This window comes from Zootoca vivipara, chromosome 1 (assembly GCF_963506605.1).
Source record: "Zootoca vivipara chromosome 1, rZooViv1.1, whole genome shotgun sequence".
Taxonomy (NCBI): Eukaryota; Metazoa; Chordata; class Lepidosauria; order Squamata; family Lacertidae; genus Zootoca; species Zootoca vivipara.
In genome coordinates, this window is record NC_083276.1 from 127,673,690 (window position 1) to 127,696,197 (window position 22,508).

General features: G+C 44.7%; 1 protein-coding gene across 9 annotated transcripts in view; it reads right to left on the reverse strand.

Moving 5' to 3' along the window:
- Positions 1–3,297: 3,297 nt before the first annotated feature.
- The window catches only part of CMKLR2 (chemerin chemokine-like receptor 2), a 28,272-nt gene continuing 9,061 nt past the window's right edge, over positions 3,298–22,508 (reverse strand). For 4 of the 9 annotated variants that reach the window (XM_035137860.2, XM_035137965.2, XM_035137983.2 and 1 more), the window contains exons 2-3: positions 7,559–7,646; positions 3,298–6,676 (exon numbers count right to left, since the gene is read on the reverse strand). In XM_035137860.2, the coding sequence (XP_034993751.2) occupies positions 5,581–6,645 (1,065 nt within the window). In that variant the 5' untranslated portion in view covers positions 6,646–6,676; positions 7,559–7,646 and the 3' untranslated portion in view covers positions 3,298–5,580. Of the gene's footprint in view, positions 6,677–7,558; positions 7,647–9,816; positions 12,939–14,546; positions 17,540–21,285; positions 22,024–22,508 lie in introns of those variants that run through there. The other 5 variants (XM_035137945.2, XM_035137879.2, XM_060282016.1 and 2 more) reach the window with 5 other exon arrangements.

Here is a 22,508-nt window from a genome sequence, read left to right on the forward strand (position 1 = left end):
TTTGAAGGCAGTGCTGCTCAACTCAGTGGATCTTACTTTGCACTGTAAAAAAAAATGCTTTCAAAATCTTCCTTTGACACCAGTGGCTTCTATTAACCTCACAGAAATGAACAAGACGTGAAAATGAGTATCCTTTACAGGATACCACCAAGTGACAGCCTATAACAGGGATTGGGGGAGCCCGTGGTCCTCCAGCTGTTGAACTTCATGTGGGGCCAAAGATTCCTGCATTGCACAGGGTTGGACTAGGTGATCCTCACCGTCCCTTCCAAGTCTTGGATCTATGAACTCCCATCAGCCTTGAATCTTGGGAGATGTAGTTCAGAAACATCTGGAGGGGCAAAGGTTCTACACACCTGGAATAGAAGCAACGGCTCTTGATCTATTGCTCAACAGCTGGGCAGTGCATATAGCTATCACGACTAGTAGCTTCTGATCCTCTATACTGTAAGTGGCAAAGTATTACTGTTACTAAATATAATAAAATAATAATTTTTTATTTGTATCCATCCCTCCCCAGCCGAGGCCGGGCTCAGAGCAGCTAAAATCATAAAAACAATAAAATATGCATAACAACAGACATCAATTAATTAAAATACATCTGAAAATTGATTCAGACATGTTAAAATCTAGGCAGGTGGCAATTATCAGGTTGGAATTGAGAGTGGTTAATACTTGACGGGACCAACTGTTTCCACTGATCATACAAGGACCTGTGAGTGGGTTAGGGGCCTCCTTTGGGCTTGTTTTATACAAAGGAAAGTAATTCAAACTGCATCCTGCCCAAAGGCCAGGTGGAACAGCTCCGTCTTGCTGGCCTTGCAGAAAGATGTCAAATCCCACCGGGCCCTGGTTGCTTGTGGGAGAGCATTCCGCCAGGCCGGGGCCATGGCCAAAAAGGCCCTGGCTCTAGTCGAGGCCAGCCTAATTTCCCTGGGTCCGGGGATCTTCAAGGTGGTGTTAGCAGACCGTAAGGTCCTCCGTGGGACATACCAGGAAAGGCGGTCCCGTAAGTACGAGGGTCCTAGGCCGTATAGGGCTTTAAAGGTTAACACCAGCACCTTAAACCTGATCCTGCACTCCACTGGGAGCCAGTGCAGCTGGGAAAGCACTGGGTGATTGCGATCCCATAGCAAACACCCCGTAAGGAGTCTCACCACAGCATTCTGCACCCGCTGGAGTTTCTGGGTCAGTTTCAAGGGCAGCCCCACGTAGAGTGAGTTACAATAATCAAGCCTGGAGGTTGACCATCGCATGATCACAGGGCAAGGTCAGGGTGAGAGAGGTAAGGAACCAACTGCTTAGCTCGGCAGAGATGAAAAATAGGCATGTTGGGGACGTTTGGAATTTTCAGCTTTGCCCATTTCTCTTTCCTACACCCCCTGACACGTAGCTCACACCAAAATAATTTTTAAAAAGCATGGCAGGTGATGAACCAAGCTGAAAAGGGTTACCGAAATTAGCTTGAGCCAAAAATATAAGCGTGTCCAAGGATCCAAGGATCTTTGTTCACAGTATCTGGAACTGAGACCGTAACACACACATTATAATGCAGCACACCAAATAACCATGGTCTGTACTGCCTGGGGCAAATGGGAGGGGAAGACCAACAACATCGGGGGGGGGGGAGAGAGGTTAGCCTCCCCTACAGAAGAATAAGATAATCCAAAGTAGCAGGCGGCTAGGGCATCTGAGGTCCCACACAGTTTTCAAAGAATGTGCCCTAGAACCACCATGCAACAGGGTGTTTGTGTGTATTGATAATGCATGCCTCCATCTTCAGATATTGCACAACTTGCCTAGGAATTTACTAGCAACATATTCTGTGATCTATTAGGCGAACCTTCATGGAGGCCAGGCCAGCTCCCAAAACAGCCCAATTCCAATTTTGCAAACACTCCACAGTAAGTTTGGCATGCATTTTGTTTTCTGCAAAGCCAGTTGCTCAGTCACGAGTGCCAGCTGTTCTGCAGCCATTTGCAGCCCACACACATTTGCAGAAACAAATCACTTATATTTCACTAAAGTACTTTTCCACAGTACATAAATTTCCCTGGTGTTATTTCTCCCATAAGGAGGAATGAGCGAGGAGCTGTGAGCGAAGGACAAACTGAACATGACAAACAAAGGCAGGCGTGTTTGAACACGGGACTGACGGCCCATGGAAAGAAATCTTACAGGGAAAGTGGGCTGTCCATACAGATCAATTTAATACAAATCTATTTCACAGACAGAAAGCAAGAGCTTAAGGGCAACTCAAAGCAGGTGAGCGCAGCTGCACAGCACACAATATGCACATAGCTGCCAAGTACCCCGTATTTCCTGGGAAACCCCTGTTTTTCCTTACCGTTTCAGCTCCTCTCCCATTAATTTCCCTTATTTTGGTTCCTGTCGGGCATTTTTCTGGTGCTGCTTTGCCCATCTATGGGCACTAGAAAATGGCCGGCGCTGGAAGTCGCATCTATGCATGTCCGGAAGTGCGTAGACGCAACTTATGGTGTTGCTTTGCCCATCTATAGGCACCGAAAATGGCCGGCACCGAAAGTTGCATCTACGCACTTCCGGACATGTGTAGGCACGACTTCGGGCGCCGGCCATTTTCGGTGCCCATAGATGGGCAAAGCGACACCAGAAGTTGCATCTACGCAATGTCCGGTGTCGCGCGGCTGCCGATCCCGGATTTCTCCGCAAGAGACTTGGCAGGTATGAATATGCAACACACAAGGGAATTCCATTTAGAAGACATTCTTGAAACCCATTTTACAGATGGGAAACAACTGAAAGCTACAAACTCCAATCAAGAGAACAGATCACTAAATCTAGGACAATTAATTCAAAACACAAAGCAACCAGCACCATGACTACAGATTCAGTGAATTTATGGAGAAAACTTACATGTCCCAACCAATACGGAACCCATGAAGAAACCAGCTAAGCCACATGAGAATGCATGGCAAGGAACACAAAACATGTACAGAGCTGATGGCTTGAGAAAGCAGAGCAATTTAGTATAATGTGGCCAAGGAATTAAGCATTTGCTCATTTTACATTTCTTGCCATACATACTACAAACCTTTATAATGTAATAATAATAATAATTTATTATTTATACCCCGCCCATCTGGCCAGGTTCCCCCAGCCACTCTGGGCGGCTTCCAACAAAATATTAAAATACAGAAATCCATCAAACATTAAAAGCTTCCCTAAACAGGGCTGCCTTGAGATGCCTTCTAAAGGTCTGGTAATTGTTGTTCTCTTTGACCTCTGGTGGGAGGGCATTCCACAGGGTGGGTGCCACTACCGAGAAGGCCCTCTGCCTGGTTCCCTGTAACTTGGCTTCTCGCAGCGAGGGAACCGCCAGAAGGCCCTCGGCGCTGGACCTCGGTGTCCGGGCAGAACGATGGGGGTGGAGACCCTCCTTTCACACACAGACACCATTATTTCCTATCCAGAGAGGTTCAGAAAAGCTACGGTAGTCTTCTCCCCCTTCTTCCCAAAACACACACAGCTGGCAAATCTTCCCAGCTCACCACATTTGTAATGGCATTATGAGTCAAAACCAAAGAAAACAAAATGAATCTTAAATATTTATTTCAAATGCTGTTTCCTTGCTTTGGCAATATTATAATTTTAAAATGTGGCCGCAACACATTTGCAGGGTACATTAACGTAAATAATTTCTACCATACGTCTCAAAGAAATATAATGCACAGTCAATTACATGTAAATTGTTTCCTACAAACGGGATCCAAACATGCTTTTACAGACAAGTCCCATTGGAAATATACATTCTGTCCTTTCATGGATCGCTGCTGCAGTGAAGATTCCCCTCGCACTTTCCGAGCTGCTATGCTATGATATCCACAAACATCCCTTCCTGCTCAGGGGAGAAAGTTGTCGGCATGTTTTCCGTCCAGAGTTTGTGAGAGGAGGGAAAGTTGGGATTTCGAGGTGAAATGGTACGCTAGAGGGGTTTCGTAGAAGGAAACATTGCGAGGGAAGCTTTCTGGTGATGTGAAAGACTGGGAAGACGTTTCCGGAGACAAGGCAAGGGACAGGGAGCCCAGAGGAAGATGGGATGGGGCACATGAAGCAAAAGGAAAAACAAAAACCTGAGAAAAAGGTGCGCTAACAAAAGACTTGCACAATAATAAAGCAAAGGCAAGAAGGGATCAATTGCCTGGGGTGGCAGTGCTGAAGAAACCGCCATATTTAAGGTCAGAACAGGCAGCATGCTACAGTTGGAAAGGAATGCAGTGGTGCTACCGCTAAATATTATGCAGCTAGGCCAATATCTGACTGAGATTAACTGAAATATGCACTGGTAAAGCGGCTTGATCTCTGAAAGCCATTCTTCGTGAATGTATTGCTTTGCTTCTTTTGTAGAGCAAAACTTAAGTGCAAAATACCCAGATCAATGTGTCTCTGTGCAAATCGTTTCAGCGGACCAGAAATCTCACATGTGTGCAAATGTCCCGCTCTGCCAAATTCTGTAACTGAGAATGCCTGCACGCACCAGGGGTACACAGAGTTGTGCGCATGTTGGTCCTACTCAGAGTAGACCTACTGAAATTAGTGGGTTTAATTAGTTCTGCCTCTTAATTCCAATGTGTTGACCCTGAGGGGGTGACTATTGTTGAATACAACCTATAGGATTAAGGAGCCAGGTTAACTGAAAATGTTGATAAAGCTTGCTAGCTATATATAATCTTAGACATCTTCAGCAGAAACTAAGCCAAAAACCATAAGCAAAGGGGAAGAGAAATTGTCAGTTTTGTTCAGCAAGGCTCTGTGCCAACAACAATAAAGTATACTTGACTATTTTAAAAGATCGCAAAGGTACTATGTTTTTAAAAGCACATTAAAAAGTGCATTTGCATGTTGTTTTGTGCGACATTTCCCCCTATGCAGTTACTTCAAGGGAGAATCTATGTCTTTGTTTAGAGTCCTTGAAGGGCAGTGTTTTGATACTGAAGAACTATAAAATAAGAACACTCTGTGACACACAATATCTTCCATGAGCCTAAATCCCTGCACAAACATATTCCCTCCATCAGCAGCTTGAATTTGGGGTGGGGGGGTGGGAGAGATTATCAAGCCTTCTATTGTGTCTTTTAACAGTAGCTTGGTGTGCAGAAATTGGCAGATAAAGCTTTAAATGGCACGGGGATAAAGATCGCAATATTTTAATGATGGCTCCTCACGAGCATGTGAGTTTTGGAGGCCTAAAAGTTTGGCAACCCTACGAACAATTGAAGTTGCTTATGAACTTCTGTTGTTCTGACCTCATTCAGACTTCCAACTTCTATCACCGCCATCATGGCCAATGGTTAAGGATGATGAGATGGCCGTACGCAACATGCGGATGACATCACAGTGGCTACCTACCCTGGCTTTGCTAAACATGTGTCCTTTTACTAGAAAAAATATGCAGCTCATGGCAGCTGAATGGGGTCAAAACAAAAGGAGTTCCACCTGGGGAGCATCACCTTGGCTACCCTTGTGTAGTGACTGTTGGGTTACAAACACCTCTGATGTATAGATCTTATTAAGGTGGGCACGTTGCAGAGTGAGTGCCCATCAGGGAGAGATGTCACCCAGAGAAGTCTCAAGCTCAGACGCTTCGGCCTGCTGTAGACTCAAAGAATTCCAGACTTGTTCACTGACTGTCCCAGACCGGCTGACCTCCCAGAGGGTGTGTTTCACCAGTTCTGAAAACGTCACACTGAAACAGGACTGGAGCTTCTTGCTGAGGAGGACGTAAAGGATGGGGTTAAGGCAGCTGTTGATGAAAGCAAAGCTGACGGAAAGAGGAATGGCATCGCGGAGCAAGTCGTGCCAGTAGTTATCGTGGTGAGCAGAGAGCTCAAGGATGCTGAATATTTGGTACGGGGTCCAGCAAACGAAAAAAACCACCACCACAGCCAGAACAGTCCAGAAGAGCCTGCTGGAGGTCAGGGTGGCACTTTTCTTCACCTGGCATATCAGAAGAGAGTAGCAAACCATCATGGTTAGCAGAGGAAAGAGGTAGCCGCAAATGAACCTTACCCAGGTCAGGACATGGTGCCTGAGGATAATCAGATCAACGTCCGTGGGGTGGAAGTTGTTGTAGCAAATGGTGACGTTGTTGTGTAGTGTAAGGGTATCTCTAAAGTACAGTGCCGGGCTTCCAATGAGTGTGGCCAAAATCCAGATGAAAGCAATCATAAAGAAGGTGTTCTTGAGAGTCCGGTGCCTGTAGGAGAAGACAGGGTGGATCAGATGGACGTAGCGGTCCAGGCTGATAGCCGTCAGGAAGAAGACGCTGGCAAACATGTTGAACAGGGCAATGAAGGAGTTTGCTTTGCACAGCCACTTCCCAAAGGGCCAATGGAAGCCCGTGGCCACGTAGGTAATGTAGAGAGGGAGGAAAAGGACGAAGATGAAGTCCGCAATAGCCAGGTTGAGGAACCAGAGGGAAGTGACGGTCTTGTCCCATTTGAAGCCCATTATCCAGATGACTATTGCGTTGCCAGGCACTCCCAGGAGAAAAGCCACGCCGTGGAACACAAGCGAGGCCACCTGTGCATGAGTGAGGTGGGACACGGGGGGCTCATCCTCTTCGTAATTCCCAAAGTATTCCGTGAAGTTGTCCTCATACTCCATGAGATCCGCAGATGCCACGGTTGCTGATTTGCTGAAAGGAAGGGGAGTGAAAAAAAAGGGTTGAGGGGGGGGAAGTAGTGCTCATCAAAATAAATAAATTCTCCTTGAATGCACATAGCAATGGCCTTTTATAGCAACCTGCCAGTATTGATCTGCCATAGGTCCCAATCAAAAACCCAGCGATTCATAAACTTTTTTACCCATCAAAATATTTCTTTCCAAACCGAGACTTTGGGTTTTTTTAGTTTCACCCACACCATACATTTAAACCACTTTGGGTTTCCTCAAAGTATAATGGGAGCTGTAATTTACTAAGGGTGCTGGGCATTGTAGCTCTGTGAGGGGTAAACTACAATTCCCATGAATCTTTGGGGGAAGCCAGGTGGTTTGAATGTATTGTGTGGATGTGACCCAAATCAGTGTAAATGGCCAGTGTCGGCATGGGCTAGTGCAGGCATCCCCAAACTTCGGCCCTCCAGATGTTTTGGACTACAATTCCTATCTTCCCCAACCACTGGTCCTGTTAGCTAGGGATCATGGGAGTTGTAGGCCAAAACATCTGGAGGGCCGCAGTTTGGGGATGCCTGGGCTAGTGTCAATGCATTCACTTTGGAGAACTATGGTTGTGCAAGATATGGTCTAACAGTGCCCTCTAACAGGATCATAAATAACTAGTGCTTTGCCCAGGGCAGGGAAGACAGTTCAGATTGATCTGTGGGATATGGAGATTTGGGGTTGGATGGGGAAAAGGCCCTGTACCTCCCCAACATTCCTTGCCTTACTGCCTAGAATTATCAAATTAATCACCGCTTTCTTTTCTTTCTTTTGTTACCTCCTCTGGAAAAGTAAAAACGTTTAAAAATAAATGTAATTAAATAAAAAGGGCAATATGGAAAGGGCAAGCCCTTCCTACCTTTCAGAATGGCGGAGAAGCTTTGCTGCTTATTGTCCGTCCAAAGTTTCGAGTAAGCAGCTCTGGCTGGGCACTTTGCTAATAAAGTCTAAAACAGAAATCAGAGACGAAGAAAAGAAAACAGCATGGATGCAAGATGGAAAACAACTGGAATGTCAGAAAGCAACAGCATGTGAAAACACATCACCATCAATCACCATCAAATTAAGAATTGGAGTCTCTCACTGGAAGCTTGGTCTGAATGGTTTGTATGACAGAATTGTTCTGGGAAACTCAATGTAGCCCTGTTAAAAAGGCATAATTGGGAGTGGGAAATAGGTCATGGCTGTGATTTGACTGTAAGTGTAATACAGTGGTACCTCGGTTTATTAAAACAATTGGTTCCGGAAGCGTTCATAAACTGAAGCGTTCATAAACTGAAGCGAACTTTCCCATTGAAAGTAATGGAAAGTGGATTAATCTGTTCCAGACGGTCCGTTGAGTACTTAAACTGAAGCGTTCATAAACTGAAGCGAACTTTCCCGTTGAAAGTAATGGAAAGTAGATTAATCCGTTCCAGATGGGTCCACGGAGTACTCAACCTGAAGCGTACTTAACCCGAAGCATGGGTGTAATTGGTTCCAGAAGTCTGTTCATAAACTGAAGTGTTCATAAACTGAAGCAAACTTTCCCATTGAAAGTAATGGAAAGTGAATTAATCCGTTCCAGATGGGTCCGCGGCGTTCGTAAACTGAAAATTCGTAAACCGAGGTGTTCATAAACCGAGGTTCCACTGTACTGTACAGTGGTACCTCAGGTTACAAACACCTCAGGTTACAAACGCTTTGGGTTACAAACTCCTCTAACCAGGAAGTAGTACCTCGGGTTGAGAACTTTGCCCCAAGATGAGAACAGAAATCGTGCAGCGGCAGCAGGAGGCCCCATTAGCAAAAGCGTGCTTCAGGTTAAGAACGGTTTTGGGTTAAGAACGGACCTCCAGAACAAATTAAGATGTCAAGGCAATAAGCAACTATTTTACTTTTAGAAGACAACTGAAGGTGGCCCTGTTTAGGGAAGTTTTTAATGTTTGATGCTGTACTGTTTTTTAATATTCGATTGGAAGCCACCCAGAGTGGCTGGGGAAACCCAGCCAGATGGGCGGGGTATAAATAAATTATTATTATTATTATTACTCGAGGTACCACTTGAGGTATATTGTATCAGCCTATGACAGTCCCCCACTTTACCTGTAGAGGTAAAGGATAGCTCTGTTCAACACCTGCATGCAAACATAGGCAGGTACTACCACCTCCCCTTTTAGCCAATAAATTGTTTCTCAAACATGCCCATTTGGAAGCAAACTGCATTCAAAGCAAAGGGATTTTAATTAAATATGCTTAGGAATGGAGTGTAAAAGGTGAGCACCAGAGACATCACCCGAAACGCATTAAGTGTGGCCCACAGATCAAGCCCAAACAAAATAAAACACAACTTTAGAGATTTCGTGCATCCCATTCAAGCATCTAGATTCACTCTACAGAGATTTTCCACATGCCACTCAACATCATTAACTTTAATTATCTTCATTTCTAATGAAATCAAAACACGCCGTGCAAATGCTCTTAGAACAGCATGTGCAAGAGCGGCATGTTGGATTATGCATATAGGAGCAATTGATGGGGCCATTCTGCAAATTAATGTTAAAAAATGTTGATGATCAAACCCAGCTTGAGAGATCTGAAGATTCATTCTGTTCACAGCGGGGAAGGTTTCATTCCTAGGTATTTACACTAGTCTCTGCAATGACGGAAACCTCTGAATGAAGCCTGTGTTAAACAGCTTTTGCAGAGCATGTGTTAGGAATGCAAATCTCCGCCACCCTCCTGAGAAGACTATCGAAGCCACAAACTGATACCAGTTTTATCCAAGTGGCCTCCATGTGCTGTACTTTACAGAAGGCAGCCTTCCACTTTTCTACTTGCATGGCTGCCCAGTTGAAATCCAGTTTTAAGATTAAGAATCCTAAGAAGCGAGAGATCCATCAATGATGTTGGGTGGGACTTTTATTTTACGAGGTATTTTATAATGTGACCCAACATCACCCATAGGGATCTTACTACCCAGCAAATCTGAAGTTCGCTGAAGTCTGCTCACCTTCTGACCCAAGCCGTGATGGATCAGACAAGTTCAAATGATTTCAAAGACTGATTGTTCTTTAATAACTATGTCGGAATAAAGAATGAATAAGAAGCCACGGAAGACAAAACAACAACACATACCAAGATTTCTCACGTGCCTTGCTTCTTTCCTGCTCTTCGTTACTTATGGTAGTCCCTCTATTCCAAATTTCACCCACCTCTCTGCTGCTTGTATCTATTGGACCATAGCATTTTTCATCACTTTTCTCTATCTCCATCCAATTTGGGGTGCCTCTATTTGAACGGCTCTCCAGATTTTTGTCTGCTCCTTGGCGATAATCTCTCACCTAGTTCCTCATCTTGCTGTTCCAGCTCGATCAGCAAATTTGGTTCCTCATTTAGACATTTGTCACATGCTGCCCTGACCCGAACCCTTGCATTCATCAGCTTTCTCTTTAAACCTATTGCCCAAGCATGCTTGGTGTGCCTTGTGTTGCTTCTGCTGTAAGTTCCTGTCTGCTTTTAGCTACGAGATGCTGTTGGACTCCTGATTCCATGCCCCCATAATCTTGAACCTTCTAGATTCCCCCTTGATCAATCCTAAAATGACCTATCAACTGTATACTTATATTTATATGTGGGCATGTTATTTTATTCCTGCACTAGCATCTTGATAGCACACTGAGCAGTCACGCAGGTCACCTGGTCAGCCTTCTCAACTATGATGGACTGGTTGTTGTTGTTGTTGTTGTTGTTGTTGTTGTTGTTGTTGTTGTTTAGTCGTTTAGTCGTGTCCGACTCTTCGTGACCCCATGGACCATAGCACGCCAGGCACTCCCGTCTTCCACTGCCTCCCACAGTTTGGTCAAACTCATGTTCCTAGCTTCGAGAACACTGTCCAACCATCTCGTCCTCTGTCGTCCCCTTCTCCTAGTGCCCTCCATCTTTCCCAACATCAAGGTCTTTTCCAAGGATTCTTCTCTTCTCATGAGGTGGCCAAAGTATTGGAGCCTCAGCTTCACGATATTTCCTTCCAGGGAGCACTCAGGGCTGATTTCCTTAAGAATTGATAGGTTTGATCTTCTTGCAGTCCATGGGACTCTCAAGAGTCTCCTCCAGCACCATAATTCAAAAGCATCAATTCTTCGACGATCAGCCTTCTTTATGGTCCAGCTCTCACTTCCATACATCACTACTGGGAAAACCATAGCTTTAACTATACGGACCTTTGTCGGGAAAGTAATGTCTCTGCTTTTTAAGATGCTGTTTAGGTTTGTCATTGCTTTTCTCCCAAGAAGCAGGCATCTTTTAATTTCGTGACTGCTGTCACCATCTGCAGTGATCAAGGAGCCCAAGAAAGTAAAATCTCTCACTGCCTCCATTTCTTCCCCTTCTATTTGCCAGGAGGTGATGGGACCAGTGGCCATGATCTTGAGCTTCAGACCATATTTTGCGCTCTCCTCTTTCACCCTCATTAAAAGGTTCTTTAATTCCTCCTCACTTTCTGACATGGACTGGTAGATTTCTCTTTTATTTTTTCCTAAATTTGCATCTATATGTATAAATCGGCACGCCACCAGCACCTCCGAGGAGCGCTGAGGTACTCCTTTCTAGAGAGCTGCTGCCAGCCAGTGTAGGCAATGCTGAGCTGACTGGACCCAAGGGTCTGACTCAGTGTAAAGCAGCTTGCTATGTTCCGAATGGAATTTATGCAATGCAATATACACTTTACAGATATGTACCTTTTATCCATGGTGTCATGGGCTTTGAAGACACTCTAACTCAGGACGCAAGGGAGAAACGTGCTAAGAGGAAGGCCCTCACCATGATCATTTCCCATCTGGAAACCTATGTCCCCACTGTGGAAAGATGTGTGGATCCAGAATTGGCCTCCACAGTCACCTACAGACCATTGTTAAAACTGTGTTCATAGAAGATAATCTTACTCGGCAACAAGTGATCGCCAAAGCTTTACAAATGTAAAAGAAGAGGAGGGGGAGAGAGAGAAGCAGGCAGCCTGTCTGAAGTATGAAGGAAGAGGCTCTGGGGGGGGGGAACAGAACCCTTGTGACCCTAGATTCAAAACATGTGGCTTTGCACTCTCTCAATTGTGGAGTGCAACTCCAGTGGAGTTAAAAACACTATCGGAGTTAACCTGCGGTGGAATATAGGTTGTTAAACCCTTTTCCTCTGTGTGGAAAACCTGTTCTGAACTTTTCCTTGGTTTTGGTAGTGGGATGATCACACACCAGAGGTAGCCATTGTGGTACCGTCCAGATATTGATGGACTCTGCTTCCATCATCCCTGGCTATTGGTCATACTGGCTGAGATGTCTAATATTTTATTGTGCTTTTAATACTGTTGGGAGCTGCCCAGAGCGGCTGAGAAAACCCAGCCAGATGTGTGGGGTATAAATAATAAATTTATTATTATTAGCATTAGCATTAGCATTAGTGCAGCAACACAGATGGGATGGCCGGACCACAACGGCTTCTCCCTGCTACATATTTAGGTATATATCCACTTTAGGTAAAGGTAAAGGGGCCCCTGACCATTAGGTCCAGTCATGACCGACTCTGGGGTTGCGGCGCTCATCTCACGTTATTGGCCGAGGGAGCCGGCGTACAGCTTCTAAGTCATGTGGCTAGCATGACAAAGCCGCTTCTGGCGAACCAGAGCGGCACACGGAAAAGCCGTTTACCTATCCACTTTACCCATTTGTATTTGTCTGACCTTCCATCTTCCTGTTCTCCCACCCCCAATCCATTCATCTCTAAACACACACATCAAGAATGATTCAGCTGCATTTGGCCTTTCTCATCCAAATTGAAGAAGGCACTTTCCTTTTCTAGAAAAAGAGGTGCCAAAACTCACCACGAACGCCTCCCTTGCTCTCTCATAAATGGCAACAGCGCCCACCTGAGAGGTGGCAGAAGTTCTGGCTGAAAATAAGGCCCAGCTAAAATAATTTTGTTTGGGTCCCTCCCTCCCTGCTCCGGATAAATTCAACATTTGCAAAATATTTTTGTTCCAGATTTAATTGAGATACACGCAATTCATCATCTCTCCCTTGGGGGGGCGTGAATTCTGCTCAAAATAACAGCACCACCCAGATGACTCATTTTAGAAAAAAAATTGTAAACATGAAGAAATCATCTCTAAACAGCTGCAGTTAAAAAGCAATTTTGAGCATAAAGGGAAGTTTTTGGTGAATATAAAGGGAAGGTGAGGGGAAATAACTATATTTGTCTGTGGAGTTCAAAATATTGTGTGTGTGTGTGTGTGTGTGTGTGTGTGTGTGTGTGTGTGTGTGTGTGAAAAATAGACTTTTTGCCCACTAGCTAGCTTAAATAAATATATAGGCATGGCCCTATAGACTGGGTGCTGCTGCTGTCTTAGACGTACTGGGGTGCAAATGTTGTTTGGAGAATGTAAGCTGGAGAGGGAAGTTTCCAAAGATCAGTCCTGGGGTGAAATCAGGTCTAGGACAGAGACAAGGCTAGCCTTGAATCCTGAAACAGGAGGGCAAAGATTGGGAAACAGGGAAACAGATAAAACTGGGAACAGGCAAGAGATGCAAGCCAGGAGGCTGAAGTCTGCAGAGGGCACAGAAAGTAGAAACCAAAGGCAGGGTTGCAAACAGGATTCCTGGGCTCAGAACACTGGACTGCATTGGATTGAGCCTTCCATCCCACGTACGTACAGAAGACGACACAAATTTGCATACCATTTGCATATGCTTTGCGTCACATGCAAATCTGTGTATCAAGATGGAGGGCACAAATAGAAATCAGGCACAAGTAATGAGATGTCTGGTGGACAGTGTGTTGAGAGGCAACATTTCCCCCATAATTGTATTTCCATACAGGAAAATGCTAAGTCTGCTGGGCTTCTGCCTTCTGTATAGCTGTTAAAAAACACAAGAGCTCATTAGAATAATTTTATTGAAATGGTACCAATGGTATGGTCATTCGGATATGAAGAGTAAGCTTATACTGAGGGTGTTAACAGGAAGTCCAAATTAATTGTTATTATTATCTTTTTTGTTTTTCTTTTTTCTCTTTTTCTTTTTTTTTCTTTTTCTTCTTCCCTTATTTTGTTTTTGTGTAAGGGATTCAAAATTGTTTATCTTGAATGATGTTAAACGATATTATGATGAATGTAAATTTTTTTTGTTCTTTTGTATGGTTAAAAAATTAATAAAATAAAATAAAAATTTCAACACAAGAGCTCTGGTCTCCCCACAATTCGAACCCTACACTATGCAAAAAAACAACAACAACCATGTTTCAAGAGTTGGGAAAGACCTAGGGTCTTTCGTAAGGTGTTCTTAGGCTTGCAATGCAACAATCACTGCAAGACCAAGGTCGACATGACCACGCTTGGATAAATTAAAGAGAAAATTCCAGCCGTTGTAGTTTACCCCTCACAAGAGCGACAATTCCCAGCAACCCTTCACAAGAGACAGTACCCAGAATTCTCTGAGGAAAAGAATGCTCTGATTGTGATTAAAAGATATAATGTGCCCATGGCCTTAGGTAAAATCCTTCCCTTCCCTCCAGCTTAACCCGCCCCTAAACAGGACTGCCTTCAAATGTCTTCTAAAGTCATGATATAGCATAGTCCTCATTCTCAGTTATGAATGCTGCCAAGCCAGAGAGACACTAAAAGATGGCAACTCTCAGCCACCCTGTACCCCCCAAACAAAATTTTCCCTCAACCCCCCACTCTGTTTCATGGGATATGACTGGCCTTTTGGAAGTGTGGGGACCGGGCATTTGGGGGCAGCTTTGTCTTAGATTGCTCCAAGCAGCCTATGTCAGGAATAGGATTGCACGGCAAGCCTTTGATGCTGGGCATGTCTACTTACCGGTAGGTGTAAGTCCCAAAGTCAACAGTAGGATCAGACTGCACAGCTTCCATTCGAAACATGCACTCTCTTAGAGATAATTTCCATTGGCAAAACTTTGTCTTCTTCCTGACTTGAACCACACTGCCAAAGTTTCCCCCTAAGGTTCCCGGTCTACCAATCGCACCATTCCAGGTACTAAAGATCATCACAGATAGAAAGGACTTGCGGAACTTGGAAGAGGTTCAAGAGTTGGCGAGTCCTCAGGAACAGCGAGAGTCTCTCTTGCCTTCACTGAAGAGTGAAGACAGAACCTTTTTTCTGTATCCCAAGAGTCTCTGGGTTCATCATGTTTTAAGGCCCAAAGAGAGCGAAAGGGAAATGTGTAAAGGCAGAAAGGCATGACCCCATCTCTAACGCTGCAGCCAAGAGAGAAACAATCCGTCAGTTCTGGGCTACTTTTCAAAACTTGGTCTTGCACAACACAAGGCCTGCCGCACAGAATGTGGAAGGGAAAATGTGAGGCATTTTTGACAGAGCTGCGCTCCTGAAAGGAACATCCAAATTCCGTTTTCCAACACGGAAAATTTCCAACATTCTTCAGATGAAAATAGGGACATTTCTCTTCTTGGTCCTCCCCTGCAGAGTATTTTCTATCAGAAGAAGGGGCGAATGTCAGCACCACAAGGAACGGGGGGTGCAGGAAACAGACCCTCCACCATTTTGAAAAAAAAACCCTTATTCCCGATTTTATTTTATTCTTTGGTAGATTTACAAAAAGAAAAACACACACAAATAAATAAATTTTCAGAAAGTATTAAACAAAACTGTTATGTATTGGATTAATATGTATACATGAGTTTCATTGCTAACAACAAAACACAAAACAAAACAAGACCCCTTGTGCTCTGCTCCACTCCTTTTTTCTTCCTTCCCAGAGCGGTCCTGCCCTCTGTCTGCCCCTCAGACCCTACATGCATTTTTCTGGAAACTTCCAGAACAGAAGAGGAATGGGATGCCACTTGTCCTTGCTCATGGAGATGTCTGTGTGTGGATTTTCAGTGCCATTATGACCTCTATATGCACTCCTGCACAAGAACTGGTCCTGCAGAAGGTGAAATGATAGGAGAGGAAACCTGCTGTATGAGAAGTCAAAGTTAAGACTAACTACAAAGCGAAATGAGCTCTAGGTGAGGCTGGCCGTAAGGACAGTTCAGAAACCACAATTGTTCCAGCCGCCAGCGATTTGGCACGGGCTTGGAGATGAGACTATATTGCTCTGATCCTTAATAACAGAGCTAGCTAACCTTTTTTTTCTGGGCTGAACTGGGGTGCTGACTTTGCAAGAGCAAAGCCCAAAACCAGAAAATGTTTGGAATGGGCTTTTTTTGGCTTGTGAAATCTGTTCCGCTCTGGGTGTTCTCCTCTACTGCAGGGGTGCCCAAACTTTTTTCAAAGAGGGCCAGATTTGATGAGGTGAACATGCATGAGGGCCGACCAAAGTTGTTGAGCTTCCTTTAGGGTTGAAGTTGTTGAGCTTTTTAAACAATTTTATCCCAAGGCTGTTGTGCTTCTTTTAGGATTAAATCGACCGCCAGGCCAGATTGGGCCCCCCAAACGGATTTTGGACATGCCTGCTCTACTTTCAAAGTAGGTGTTACAGTTACAGGTGGGTAGCCATGTGTTGGTCTGACGTAGTCGAAACAAAATTAAAAAATTCCTTCCAGTAGCACTTTAGAGACCAACTATGTTTGTCATTGGTATGAGCTTTCATGTGCATGCACACTTCTTCAGAGTGTTACAAGTTAGCTTCTTTTATGACGTTGCTTTCTGATTTTTATGGATCTGCAATTTTTTGTTGCTATTCGTTGTGAACTGCCTTGAGTGAAAAAAGATGGGGTTTCAAATGGTTGCAATAAATTTGGGGGGGGGGGTGCAATTATTTTGCAAGTGCCCAATTTGCTGAAAACCTTTTCAGCCATTCCTTCTCAAATCCCTCTTTTTTCCCAATGCAGTTTTTCTGTGCACACTCTATAAGCATACCACATTTCCGTTTCAAATAGTCTGATTATTTCTACTTGTAGTTAAGTATTTTTATTTATTGACTTGATTTGGGGTGGGCCAGCTGCCCTCCCACCCCCCGCGCCCGCCCTGCCTATGCCCCTGCAGTTCCCAGCAGCCGGCATTCAGGGACTTATTGCCTCCAACTGTGGAGGTAGAATCTAGGTCCCAGGGTTAATAGCTACAGATGTGAGGATGTTCTGCACAAACCTAGGCTGTGTACACACCATATATTTAAAGTACCCCATGCATTGGCCCTTTCGCACTGATTTTGGTCACATCCATGCCGTATATTTAAAGCACGTGGCTTCCTTCAAATAATCCTGGGAGCTGTAGTTCCCCCTTCACAGAGCTGCTGTTCCCAGCACCCTTAAACTACAGTTTCCGGGATTCTTTCGGCAGAACCCGTGTGCTTCAAATGTCCGGGGTGTGTGCAGCCGCAGCCGCAGTCCAGAAAAGCTGTGCAAGGGATCCTATTTGCTTGCCCGAGTGAGCTTCCTAGTAGAGTGGGCCCACAGTGGAGCATGTGCGTCACACGAGGGAAGGCGTGCCAGTCGGGTGTCTTGATTTAAGTGATAGAGGGAAGGGAAGAGCTTATCCAAGCCAACATTATGCCATCAATGATTGTGCCAAAAAATGTCCTGGCAGTGGGAGAGGCCGGGAGTTGGAAGAAGGTTCTTGGCTGGCAGCCAGAGGTTGGGTGGGGAAGCCAGGGTGAGTCCAGGGACAGCAGAGCGGTCTCTGTGGGGAGAGAAATAGTCAGAATGTTGAAGCCAAGGGCTTTGGGTTTTTCGACCTGAGTACAATTCCTTTGCAAATCCTTTTACTTTAGGCTACAAAACCCGAAGCTCCAGTGAAAGCAGGCATGTCCAAAGTCCATTTCGGGGGCCTAATCTAGCCCACCGATCAGTTTAATCTCAACAACTTTGGCTGGGCCTTTGGTTGGCCCTCACGCATGTTCACTTCATCAAATCTGGCCCTCTTTGAAACAAGTTTGGACACCCCTGAGTGAAAGAAATTGATGCTTTCTAAATATTTTTTTTTAAAGGAAACAAACATTCCTTCCCTATGTAAAAACCAACAACAACGAAACCAAGTCAAGTACTGCATTTGGGGTTTGTTTGTTTGTTTTTAAATTAACAATGGGATTTGCCACCATGAGTTGTAATGGTGAACACCATAAAGGGGGGTTAGACAAATCCGTGGAAGATAAGACTTTCAGTGGCTATTAGTGAAGATGGCTTTCCCATGCTTCTGGACACCAGTTGCGTGGAAGAGTGTGGTAGCCCTCATGTCCAGTGCCGAGGGCCTTCTGGCGGTTCCCTTGCTGCGAGAAGTCAAGTTACAGGGAACCAGGCAGAGGGCCTTCTCGGTAGTGGCACCTGCCCTGTGGAACGCCCTCCCACCAGATGTCAAAAAGAAAAACAACTACCAGACTTTTAGAGGACATCTGAAGGCAGCCCTGTTTAGGGAAGCTTTTACATTCTTTAAGAAATGAGTATTTTAATGTTTCTGTTGGAAGCCGCCCAGAGTGGCTGGGGAAACCCAGCCAGATGGGCAGGGTATAAATAATAAATAATAAAATATTATTATTATTATTATTATTATTATTATTATTATTCCCACAGAAATCCCTTAGAATCAAAGAGTTGGAAGGGACCTTAAGAATCATCAAGTCCAACCCCTCTGCAATGCAGGAATATGCAGCTGTCCCTTATGGGGATCGAACCTGCAACCTTGATGTTCTCAGCACCACGCTCTATCCCAGGCTTCCTCAACCTCGGCCCTCCAGACGTTTTGAGACTACAATTCCCACCATCCCTGACCACTGGTCCTGCTAGCTAGGGATCGTGGGAGTTGTAGGCCAAAAACATCTGGGGGGGCAAGGTTGAGAAAGCCTGCTCTAACCAACAGAGCTGTCCACCTGATCTGGTTGGTCAGTGGAGCAGATGGGCCTTTGGCTGCCTGGTCCACCAGGTCTCTTAAACGGGTGACATGCATGGATTAGAGTCAGTGTGATTATCGCCAAAGTTTTGCAATCTGATTTCCAGGAATCTCACCCTCTTTGACACCCACCGCTAAAATTGAAGACAAGGCAGCTGTGGCTTCTGTTTCCGGTTTCCTGCCTGCACGTAGGCTACCTGACCTGCAGCACACATGAATTCTTGTTTGTTATGACAGGCAAAGGAGGACAATAGGCAAAAGGAAGATGGGGAGGGGGGAGGGGAAACGCTGTGTTGCCTTGCTTCCTGATTCACAGCACTTCCAGGCTTCCCCTGTTTTAAAGTGGATTTGTTGGAGCTCTTGCACAAGAAAGCTGCCCCCAAAAGATCAGAGCTTTTGCAATAAAGGGACAGGGAATATTCAGTGGAAATAGGATTTGCTTTGATGCAACGTCATCTAACCGCCCTCAAATTTTTCAGAATGACTGCTTATTAAACGCCCAACATTGTCTCCCTTCCCTGCTGACAAATCAGGATGAATGCTCAGTAAACCATCTGAAGTGGCTTCAGATACAGTGGTACCTTGGTTCTGAAACTTAATCCGTTCTGGAAGTCCGTTCCAAAACCAAAGCGTTCCAAAACCAAGGCGCACTTTCTCATAGAAAGTAATGCAAAATGGATTAATCCGTTCCAGAATTTAAAAAAACAACCCCTAAAACAGCAAAACAAAAAAAATCCTTCAGTAGCACCTTAAAGACCAACTAAGTTTTTATTTTGGTATGAGCTTCTGAAGGATTTTTTTTATTTTGCTTCGACTCAGACCAACACGGCTACCTACCTGTCCCTAAAACAGCAATTTAACATGACTTTTACTATTTAATGAGACCAGTGATCCATAAAATGAAAGCAATAAACAATGTGCTGCAGTCACAAAGTCAATCAGTCAGTAGCTGAACTGGGTTCCACACAGTCACAAAAACAGCCGCAAAAACAAAATTGCAATATAAATAGCAAAAACAGACAGACCTCAGCATAACACTCAAAACAGAGCAGGTTCAGCTTTTGAAAAAAGTTTGCAAACCGGAACACTTACTTCTGGGTTTGCAGTGTTTGGGTTCCAAGTTGTTTGAGTACCAAGGCATTTGAGAACCAAGGTACCACTATATAAAGGTGGAGATATCTGACGCCCTTGATATTTTCTCATAGGAGCAACCTTAGGATTTATTTATTTATTTTACTATTTTTGGTCGAGGAGGATGAGGATGTGACAGAATGGACTGCACCACTTCCGTCTACAGGTGAATGTCCCCTGTCCTCCAATGAAAACAAAGAAAAAGAAATCTACTTGCAAGAGAAAACTAGCACATCAGCTCTGTGCCACCTGTGCTAGCTTTCTACCTGCAGGGAACTTTTAATGTAGGAAGCCTTTAAACAGGTGACCCACTGGGTAGGAGAAGAAGAGTTTGGATTTGATACCCTGCTTTATCACTACCCGAAGGAGTCTCAAAGCGGCTAACAATCTCCTTTCCCTTCCTCCCCCACAACAAACACTCTGTGAGGTGAGTGAGGCTGAGAGACTTCAGAGAAGTGTGACTAGCCCAAGGTCACCCAGCAGCTGCATGTGGAGGAGCGGGGAATTGAACCCGGTTCACCAGATTACGAGTCCACCGCTCTTCACCACTACACCACACTGGGTACAGTCTAAAACAACATGGTCCATGCAAATCTCTGATCTACAGAGAATATTGGGGTGTGCATTGACAAAAGGCATCCCCACCTGCGGCTGTGACTGGTGGGGTGCAATCTGCCATCTCAGAATGTCACCTCATTCTCTAGCATGTGTAGACATTGTTATAAGAATTTTGAGGTCACACATATATATATATTAAATGTTCATAAATGTACCAAGCAAACAGTACAGGAAGACAGGCCTGAAAACCCATTTTGACTCTCCCAAACTGACCAGAATTAAACTGATATCCATCTTGTTGTAGGAGTTTCCCCCACCCCACTGAATCACACACACACACATTTCCACATTTCTAGCAACTTGGGAACCATAATCCTGTCAGCCGGAGGCTCTGCCAACTGGACATTTCCCCATCAATGGTGCCAGACTGCTAGCCATCTCATTCACAATGGAAGTCTCCTCCAAACAAAAGACAGTGATCAACTCTTACGAAAATGTTAATTTCTCTTTGTGTTTAGGAATTCACACCTGGGAGGGGTGAGAGGAGGACTAGGAGAGGTGTCAAAAGTGCTCAGATTTCTACCTTGAACCCTCCTTTTTTGTGAGGTATTGATTACATAGCTGTGATGTAGGAATGATGTATTGGGGGTGTTTCTTGGTGATGGGAAAACTGATAAAAGTGGAGGTTCTCTTTTGTTCTGGGTTCCTTCCTTGTTCTCCTGCGTGAGGGGAGGGACCCTGTTGCAACAGCAAAAATAAAAGCTTTGCTTCTCAAACTTCTCTGGTTGGCCTCTGTTATATTCTCCGACCGATGGAGAACCCAATAAGGGCTCTTGTGTACCCCATAAGGGAATAAGGGCAGATTTTTGCTTATAACAACTGGACCTTACAAAGCTCTCTTGCCCAAAAGAGAAGAATGTGTGAGCATGAGAACAGAAGACAAAGCAATAGGGTGAAAAGGAAGGGGGGAAAGCACACTTAGAGCTTAATTGTGTGCTTTTAGAGCTATATATATATATTATAAACTATTAGAGTTTAATAGTGTTGAGCCAAGCCAAAGTCCTACCTTACACCTGGAGGTCACCCCCGAGTCCAAAAGGAAATGGAAATTTTGAATTCGGCTCAGCAGGAGCACTTTGCTACCACTTTCTTCTTTCAGATGATACCGGAGACAGAAGGGAGGGAGGGGTAATAACCACCGGTGTTAATCTGCGGCGGCAGGGAAGGTGGATGGAAACACTTGCTTAGCAATTTGCAAAGCTGCGCAAGCAAATCCCAGCCCCAAGGATGAATGTGGGTCAGTGCTGGTGTGGAAGAGGAAGCCGAGAGGCGGGCAGACTATTCAACGTTGCATTCTTTTACGTAATTAGGGCTGAGAGGTAGAGGTCTCCCAAGAGGTATGGGAAAGGAACCGGAGAAGCTTGTCCCCTTTACCCCCTCCCCCCAAAAAAACAGCAATATAGAAGCCAAACATAACATCAAATTCAGTAAGGTTCAATGACTGTGCCCCCTTTTCCTGCCCAAAGATAACCATCAACAGATGAGGAGGCAATGCTGTGTCCCTTCACATTGCAGATGTGAGCCACCATCTGAACACCGAAAGCCAGGGAGAAAGCATCAAGCACCGCTTTCCTTTAACATGCTAGTTTTCTGCATGCAGTGGAAGAACATTTCATCGTATGTGCCTCTATTTGCAATCCAACATGTATGCCCAAGATCATCTTCCACTATTATGCCCAGCCCTGCTCCCAAAGTAACTGCTTTAGCCCAACACGATCACTCCTTTTTTTGCACAATAATAACAATAACTATGTGTACTTCTCCTGTGTATCTGAAGAAGTGTGCATGCACACGAAAGCTCATACCAAAATATAAACTTAGTTGGTCTTTAAGGTGCTACTGAAGGAATTTTTTTATTTAACAATAACTATATTATTTATATGCCGCCCATCTGAATGGATTGCCCCAGCCACTCCGGACAGCTTCCAACAAAATACTAAAACACACAAAAAACCCCTCAACCATTACAAACCATTGTCGTTTACCAACCAAAGAAAGAGGATCGGTGATTAGAGCCAAAAATAAAAATGTTGTTGCCCACTTGCAAAAACAAGCCTGCTGGAACAAAACAGTCTTCATCTACGGGCAAAAATAAAAGAAAAGAAATCAAGGGGAAAGAGAGCAAGCCCAACTTCACAGTGTAAAGCGGGCATCCCCAAACTTCGGCCCTCCAGATGTTTTGGACTACAATTCCCATCATCCCTGATCACTGGTCCTGTTAGCTAGGGA